The sequence below is a fragment of the Mesitornis unicolor genome, unplaced genomic scaffold (assembly GCF_000695765.1).
Source record: "Mesitornis unicolor isolate BGI_N332 unplaced genomic scaffold, ASM69576v1 scaffold29224, whole genome shotgun sequence".
Taxonomy (NCBI): Eukaryota; Metazoa; Chordata; class Aves; order Mesitornithiformes; family Mesitornithidae; genus Mesitornis; species Mesitornis unicolor.
In genome coordinates, this window is record NW_010178824.1 from 4,808 (window position 1) to 14,081 (window position 9,274).

General features: G+C 38.2%; 1 protein-coding gene across 1 annotated transcript in view; it reads left to right on the top strand.

The window, feature by feature from the left end:
- The first annotated feature begins 3,084 nt into the window (after positions 1-3,084).
- TCP11L2 (t-complex 11, testis-specific-like 2) overlaps positions 3,085-9,274 on the top strand; it is a 9,096-nt gene continuing 2,906 nt past the window's right edge. The window contains exons 1-6 of the mRNA XM_010182579.1: positions 3,085-3,220; positions 4,501-4,633; positions 5,560-5,680; positions 6,413-6,633; positions 7,576-7,712; positions 8,730-8,917. Coding sequence (XP_010180881.1) covers positions 3,085-3,220; positions 4,501-4,633; positions 5,560-5,680; positions 6,413-6,633; positions 7,576-7,712; positions 8,730-8,917 — 936 coding nt within the window. The remainder of the gene's footprint in view (positions 3,221-4,500; positions 4,634-5,559; positions 5,681-6,412; positions 6,634-7,575; positions 7,713-8,729; positions 8,918-9,274) is intronic.

Genomic DNA, 9,274 nt, shown 5'->3' on the forward strand with positions numbered 1-9,274 from the left:
GTTATATTAATCTAAACTTAAAATTACATGTGAACTTGGCCCTTAGTAATTTATGAGAAGGCCCATGCTGTCTACAAAAGCATAAGGAAAAGCGGCTCTTCCAGTGTATGCTGTAAAGAAAGGACTAAGTAACTCGGTTGCCTGGTGTTGTAACTAATTAGAAAAGCCTTTTTTTGGTTTGTGCTTCCCTTTGATATGCCCAGTGAATGTACTTTAAGCTTTTTAGCTGTCGGGCAGCGTATTTAAAAACTGTAGATAGCGTATCCTGACTCTGCTTGGGTATTCATGCATGTTTACTTTGTTGTGCTTGCTGCCTTGTTTATCTTTTAAACTTAGAACTCAGCAATAATGTTCTGAATCTGCAGAATGCACCCATTTCTTCATTACCATCCCATTTCAGGCATCCAACTAGTAAATATAGTTACTGTGGCAAAGATTGTAGTGCTTTCTCAGTGTATCATCTCGTGTTGCATTGTTGAAATTAAGTTTTAATATTTAAATTAATTCTTTTGAAGCACTCTACTGGCAGCTCTGATATCCGTATGTGTGCAGGTATTGTAGGAACAGGTATGATCTCGGTATACTGTAATATGTTATGGATCTCTGAAATGCAAGTATTTGTTGCCAAAATATCCTTTGCTGGAACTAGTATGTAAAGACTTAATGCATACAGAATTGTATATCTGCCTTAATGGTTTGGTCTTCTTGGAAATTAAGATTGGGGTAGAAAAGAGCAGTGCTGACTTGCCTTTGTGGTTCATTTAGTACTTGCTGTCAGGAGCATATTGCAAATCTGAATATTTGGATATTTTAAAAATTACTATTTATATTATTTGAATATTATGAATAAGATACTATACTGACTGTTAAGAGGAAGATCTTGAAATTATGATGTACAAAATGTGTGAGAATTTTGGGGTTTTTAATGGTTATTGAATTTCTTCCATGTTCTTAACACCTAGACTGAAGTAGTAGACTCAGCTTGAAGTGCTCATGCTAGACGAGTGACTTACAAGACCTTTTGTGCCAGTACACTGCTAACAAATCAAATCTTTTGATGGACCACGTGCAACATTAACCTTTTGGAGGTTAGTTATTTATGTATAAATGAGTTTTATGTGTGATTAAAGCCTAGAAATACAGTGTTCTGGTGCTGATCCAGAAACAATAGTGGGAGAGTAATACAAGCTTTGCAGACTCTGTAGGGCTACTGTGTTTAAGTGAGTGGCTCCACATCAAGAGCCTGGAGCATGTTCTACTGTTGGGTTACTCATCACAACTAATTTTTAGTCAGTGCTACCTTTGAGATCTGTAACATGGATTTTAATCAAAGAAGTAGCTTTAGTCTCTTGTGTAACGCTAACTAGGGACTTATTTCTAACTGTAACTTGAAAAAATACAACGTCCAAGTCAAAAATATCTCAGCTTTTTGGTTTTCTAGGTTCTCTTGCATCTCTGTCTTGTTTAGTAAATACTGTTTTAAATATCTGCTTGTTATCTGTTGCTTGTTAGAAATTTATAAAATTGTTCTAATAAGAGTTAGTATGTTAAGGATCACAACCAATGGTGTAAGTCTTGAATCCATGACCTCTGTATCCTGGCCAGAAGTCTCTTACTGGCTTCTCCAGTGAGGTAATAAACTGTCAGCTGTGTTCTTGCTGATGTCACTAATTGTCTTCACAGAAAACAGCATAAATTAATACATAAAGCACTCACATGCATCCTGTTCCCTCCTGGGAGAGGAGGAAGAGTAAACATATACTTAACAAATGTTAATCATCTCAATTAACAGTGGAGTACTCATCAGGTAGTACTTCAGGTTATAAAGACCTCTTCAGGATGAGCAGGTACCCCCCAAAAAGTGCTCTAAGCTATAACTAGAACTAGCCTAAAAAAAAAAATCTTCATTCTTGCTCTGTTTTGTCTATCTCTTGACCCCACAATACGTTGATTTGCGTAAGCACACACAAAATCATCCATTTGCTGCCAAAAGTGATGCTTTTCAATTTCAGCAGTTGGCAACGTGCGGTATTCCTTGTCTGGAGAAGCTGATGCAATTTAAATGTAAATGAAGTCATATTACTTAAATTTGCTGACAGAAGGCATCGTAGGCTGTGCCTCTTAAAGTCTACTACAAAGTACCTCATGGCCACAGAGATGGACAGCTACTTCTGGTATCTGGGCCAAATTCCTTTGGTAGTAATTACAGCTGACTTCCAGTTTCTCATTTGAATATGATTATGAACATACTTTTCATTTCCTGTCATACAACTGTTAATTACCTTTATCATACTCTGCAGCTGTCCAAATTCTCTGCAGTTGCAGATTATCTGCCTGGGAGGCAGTTTATGTAGACAGAAGCGCCATGAAGTGTGACACTTCTCAGTGTTACTTGTCATGTATGCTGAAGGTAATGTTAGAGGCTGAGAGTTACCGTTTGACTTAAAACAGAAAACCAATCCACCCTCACCCCATGAAGGTGTATTTTTTGGATCTATGCCATTGTTGATCTGATTCTGAGCAAAGACCCACCTAAAGCAGCAGGCCAGGCTTCTAGCTACACCCTGTCACAGCTGTAGTATTCTGAATTGTTTGCCTACTCTCCCCCAGCAACTTTTATGTTTGCTTCACAGTTACACACAGTGCAGTCAGTTTGTGGAAGGAAGCAAATTGCTAAACATCACTTGTTGATGAAGTCAGATGGGGGATGGTTAACATCATGAGATGCCTTTATGGTTATGGAGAACTTCCAAAATTCTGACAACAAGCAGCTTCAGGGGTTACTGTGGGTAGTCTTTTGTTTTTTAAATATAATCAATTTAAAGGCTCTCTTTAATGTTACCATTAAGCTATGAAACAGCAGAAGTACAAAACTTTCTTGCAGAACAGGTGTAGTTAGTAATTATCATTCTGCATGTCAATCCAGATCCTTTCTGTAACACCTCTTTGAGAAAGTCAACTACATGTTCCTTGTTCACAGTATAAATGATCAGTATCTGACTTTCGAGAAACAAACAATAAAATACTAAGTGCTGTATTTGTCTTTCCAGGTTTTATTTACTGTGGCAGCTAAAGTGAATCAGGATGCCTCTCAACGATGACCAGAGCAGTGATTCAGATTCTTCACGCCTCTCTGAAAGCACAGCTTCTTCTAGCGACTCTGAATGTTCGAGACAGAGCTTTAACAGTGATTCTTCAAGCAAACCCAGTTCCCCAGCATGTAAGCCTGTTTTAACCTTACCTGCGGTGTGCGTAGACAGAGAAGGCTAACTTATCTCGTTTCTCTTTGCTGTCATGGGTAGAACCTGGGATTCTGAATCTCTGTTTAAGAGTATTAAGAGAAAGGCATGGCTTTCTCTCTGCTGTGAAGCAGCGCATCTCCTTGTGTGTGGACCACCACCAGCAGCTGTATCCGTGGGGGTCTCCCTGTGCACTCCTTCCCTTCGGAAAGTGTAAGAAAAGTGTGCCACCATGGATGTCCTAATCTTGGGATAATCTTGATTCTTGGCAGCAGTCTGCCACTCAACCAGATACTGCTTTGTGCAAAGGGTGGGTTTCTTCTGTTTGCTCCATATGCTTAAAAGTTCTATCTGTAACTTAGATTTATGATATTACATCAAATTACATGAAATTAATCTTGAATTCACATTTTTATATAAATATTAGGAGCAAACAGAAAACACACACTTGCACAAGGAAGGTATTTTGAGCAGTAATAAAGAAAAGCTTGGTTAAGGTGTGCTTCATGTTTGTGTCCATAAGCATTCTCAGACTATGCATACTTTTCAGTGTCTGTACAAGTGAATTCTTACATTAAAACAAGCTTGTTAGTGGAGCTGCAGTTGGCAGCTGGCTCTTTGTCTGTTTATTACTAGTCGTCAGAGGCTTAATTACAAATACTAAATTAAATGACAGAATTTGGAGGTTTAGAAACTTTGGGGATTTACTCTTGCTTTCCAGTGTAGAGTTTCTATTATGCTGTAAATGCTTCTTTGTAGAAAGGGAGTATAACTTATGATACATCTGCTATGGAACAGAAGTGGAGGGTTCCCAAGTCAGTGACTTCAGAACCTTCTCTACAGGTGATAAAATCACAGTATAGCCATTATGTGCTCAGAATTATAATGGACATTTGGTATCTGTTATTGCCTGTGCTTTTGGTCTGGTGGATTTTACAGAACAGTCAATAGGAAATCTGTGGAATGCAAGATCCTGTTTTAAAGTTAAAAAAAAAATCTTAGTTAAGATGCAGAAATGCAAAATTGCTCTTTAAAATGTTATGAGGCTTGCATAGTATTATCCACACACACCCTCCTGATAAGCTGGGAGTTTCCTGCTTTAGTGTTTTAAGAAGATATAAAGGCCTCGTAATCTTAGGTTGTTTGTTCTAGAGTACTAGAGTCTAATTAGCAAGCAGTAAAACATCTGTATTTTAGTATTTTCAATTGCACTTATCAACTCTAGATATTTGGCTTGAATTGATCTTGTTTGTTCCAGCAGCAAGCCCTCCCAAGACTGTCACATTTGATGAACTGATGGCAGCTGCAAGAAATTTGACAGACTTGACTCTAGCTCATGAAATTGCTGTAAATGCAAATTTTTGCATAAAACATGAAGACTTGCCACAGAACAGGTAAGAGCTTGAATTTTGCAAAAAGCAGCACTGGGGTTGGAAAGAGGAGAAATGAATAGAGCAAATTAAAACAAACAAAACCAAACCTAAACCAGATCATCTTGAAAGGCTACAGATTTTTATCCTGCACCTACAAGAGTTGCTGTCAAAGTTTTCTTGCATGAAACAAGTGTTGCAGTCCAGCTGAGTTGCTGTAATGTGTTGGAGCATATTGCTCTCTTAAATGTCATCTGGAAGATAAAAGTCAAATGCAATATGAATGCTTATAGTGAAGATGAGTATTGGTCTGTCCTGTGATGTTCCAAGCCCTGTGGAAAAGATGAAATGGTGGCCTTCTATGCAGTTGTGTGTAGTAGCTCATTGGTGCCATAGTGATAAGAAGATAGAGCTTATCATGATAATCGAGCTCTAATATTAGCCCCAGAAGAGATGAAAAAACACCTGGAGATCCAGAGGAAGTGAGAAGTAACTTCCCTGCTGTAGGTAGCCAAAATCTTTTTGCTTAAAGACGTGTCTTACTTAGTGACCCTGGTCTTTATGTTGAGAAAACTTGTGCAATTAAAAACCTGCGTTCTGCATAAATCCCTTAACTGACAATTGGTTATACAATAAGGAATAGTTTTATACCAGGTTAGGACAATGAATACATATTCAATAAGGAAAAGAGAAAGGTAATATCTCTTTACCTACATCTGAATTGCCAGCACCACTTTTTGAAATACAGGAGTCATAGGAAAGACTTGTCAATCTAGACCATGTTTTGGGAACTGATAATCCACAGCCCAAGGAAGATATGGTTGCAGGGCACAACAGCTGGTGAGGTGGTGTGTGTTTCCCAACAAGTGATTAGGCTACTCTAAAACACCTTTGCCAAGGATGAAAGCTAGTTGGGAGTCTTTTCTGTATCTAATTCACTTATTCCACAGCTTTGCAGGCACAGTAAAACAAATTGTACACAAGGCATTTTGGGATCACTTGGAATCAGAACTGAATGAAGACCCTCCAGAATATGAACATGCTATCAAGCTCTTCAAGGAAATTAAGGAGGTAATGTTCCTCCCACCCTGCCCCCAGTGTTGTTTTGGAAGCTTAGGTCTGAGAGTCATCTCTTACTTCACTGAAGGGTCTGCTGACTCAGTCAAGCCAGAACCTTCAAGTTCAATCTTTTAAGATGAAACCTTGATTATTCAGAACTGCAATAGGTGTCTATTTATAGTACGTTTGTACTAATCATGAATGTGGCCACACATGCATGGTGGTGTGTCCACTCAGCTTTCATTGCAGCAGGGTTAGTTGCAAGTCAACTCTTTTCCTAAAGCTTCACATCTCTACTAGCCGCTTTCCAGGAACATACTGGGAGCTTAAGGCATGAATGGGAGTATAAACATGACTACACCTGCCCAAATAGACTTTACTATTTGTTATCATCACACAAAGTAACATACAGACCTTCAATCCTGAGACAATATGAAGTCTTCCAGAATTTTAAGTTAGTAAATGTTTGTTTTATGGGGCAACCTCCCAGTTTTTGGAAGAGTCTCATTTGTTGCCATGCTTTCTGGTTTACCAGCTTTGAGGTTTTTTGCAGATCCGAACTGTGATCCTTTTAACAGTCCTCTTTTTTTCTGCTATTTTAGATAATGTTCAGTCTTAACATGTCTTGCCAGTCAGCTAAATACACTTAACATTAATAGTAAACACACTGAAGTAAGATTTTTTTTTTAATAAGTGGTTTGGTTTTTATTGATAAGCCTTTCTTTTCCCCCCCCCCTACTTTAGATCCTTCTTTCCTTCCTGACTCCTGGAGCAAACAGGATCCGAAATCAAATTTGTGAAGTTCTAGATACAGATCTTATCAGACAGCAGGCAGAACATAATGCTGTTGATATTCATGGGCTGGCTAACTATGTCATCAACACTATGGGGAAGTTATGTGCTCCAGTAAGAGACGATGATATAAAACAGTTAAAAGCAACTGACAACATCGTAGAATTACTGAGGTTGGTATTTGGGTGGGGTTTTTTTAGAGGAAAAACCTCTTCTCTGAAAGAGTACTTGGTGGAGGAAGAGAATGTAGAGTCTGGAAGAAGTCTTAAATTGTGTCAGTTTACATAACACCTGTTTTCAAACTATAAGAAAACTTATTTTTGTACAGAAGCATTAAAGGGGTGGAGCTACCGCACACTGTGACCAGAATATTATGTATGTCTTACTTTTTAATGAAATGTGTAGAATGCCTAGGTGAAACACTAACAGCTAAGCCACTGAACAACAAAACAAAGCACTCTTAAAATAATTTGTGTTTGAGACTCCTTTTTCAGTCTTCTTCGTCCTTACAAAATTTAAGCAGCACATGTGTACTGCTCTTTCTTGAACTGTTTACTGTATCCATCCTCTAGGAGGCCAAACTTTGGATTTCAAATCTCTTTAGTAAAGATCTTGTTTTTTCAACTTGAGTCAAACACTTGCATAAAAGGGCAGAAAGCAGTTTACTGCTCCTTCAGTACACTGAAATACTAAGAGTAAATGGTGGTTGTTCTATGCTTTATTGCAATTTGGATGATATACAGGGACCAAAGGAACTGGGTCAGAAGGATTGTTCTTGGTGCAACTAGAGTGACTAAAAAATAAGCCTACTAATTTAGGCTGAAATGTATTATTTGATAGAGTTCTTGAAAACCCTTCTGTTTCAGTTAGAGGGTTGTAGCATTTAGTGATGCTACATATTTGTGGTGGTCTCTGTAACATACACCAAGTCTTATACATAATACTCCTTCAAGTATCCTTGAAAATGGGTAATGTATCTGTTACACTGAGACACCAGTGAAGGAGTTTACTTCTCCCAGTGTTGAAACTGAAGTGCTAATGTAGGTGTACCTTACATGTGCTGGTTAAAATCAATAGACCATTGTAACTGTCAAACTTTAAATTCCTCCTTTCAGACAAATATTCCATGTTTTGGACCTGATGAAAATGGATATGGCAAACTACATGATTCAAAACCTTAGGCCATACCTTCAGCGTAATTTGGTGGACTATGAAAGATCAAAATTCCAGGAAATTCTTGAAGAAACACCAAGTAGGTGTCATGTTATATTTAATTTAATCTTTTCTTTTAAAATAGGGTTATTTAAAGATGTGCCATAAAATCGTATCAATTGTCTTTAACTTGGAGAGAAATTTCAATTTCTTGCCTGGATCTAATGCAAATATTTTTTAACAAGCAAGCTACCAATGGGCAGTTGCTTAATTTGCTATAAAGTGTTTATCTGCAATCTGTGGCACTTCCAGACAAATTTGGATTTGCTAAACTGGTTAGTATCTGACAAACAAACAAAGGCCCATGCTGTCCAGAGACAGAAGCCCTATGTACTGAAAGATAGAACTTTATCTCTTGTACGCAGCAAGTCTGTTGTTAGTCTGAAGTAAACATGTAAGACCAGTTTGTGTGCCTGATAATTGGAAGGGACAGGATCAGTTCTTTAATAAACAAAAGGCAGGCTCTGACTTAGGTGATGCAAAGTGAACTTGATCCACTGTTACAAGTTTTGCGCAATATGGCTAAACAGTGTTCAGGAAGATATATTTTCTAAGAAGAAGTAAGCTTATTAACATCTGGAGCAGGGGCTTCTAAAATGAGAACTGTGAGCTGCTGATACAGCCTGCAGTCTTTATATATGCAGTCTGATAAAACTATTAACAGGAAATGAAATGCTTTTGAAGAGTTTTATCTCCCTTCACCTCTATTGTCCAGTCCTGTGCTCCAACTGCTAAGTGGTGTCCCTGAAAAAGGGACAAAGTGCTTTGGGATCTTGGCCATTTTTGGGGGTTAAAAAAAAGACCCACAGTATTTTTTTACCCAAAAATCTTGGTTGGAGTCTAACAATTTGTTGGGTTTGTACAAGTTGGCTAGAATATGAAGGTGACCAATGGGAGATAAGTGAAAAAACTGAGGGAGAGAATTTGTGTGAAGACTCAGCTGTCCACTATATTTGTTTAGTCTTCAGAAGTTCAGTATTCTTGCTTGTGTACAACTCTTTTTTTTTTTTTTAATTCAAGCTACTACAGTAAATCTGTGCTGATTTGTAATCCTTAGGTGCCCTGGATCTCACAACAGAATGGATAAAGGAATCAATAGAAGATGAGCTGTCATCTGTTTCTGATGAATCTTCATCACCCCCTGGTGCTGATAGATGTTCTAAGCCAATCATTAGTCCTGTGCTGGTGCTAAACAACAGCTACTTGAAGCTGTTACAGTGGGATTATCGCAAAACAATTCCAGAGGTAAGAAATGTATTTCAGCATTTCAGATTTCTAGCTATGTGAAAAGCATTGGTGTGTTGTAATAATCCTGCTATTGGTGACAGTAGGTGAAGTATTCTCATGCACTTAAAATTCTGAACAGTAAATTTGAAGTTAGGAGCGTATATGCTAGTCTAGTTTCTGAAACGAGGTGGGTAAGTCAACCAATAGAGAAGACAAATGTAAAGGTTGTTTTCCCTCTGTCCAGTCGTAGCTCACCAGGTCTGCCCTAAGAGCAGTCCTGGAGCCATGGTCAAAGGCTGGGCCTTGTACTGACAGCATTTGGTTTTCTTTCTTTGGGAGAACTGACTTACAGCATCCTGTTTTCCTAACAGCAGC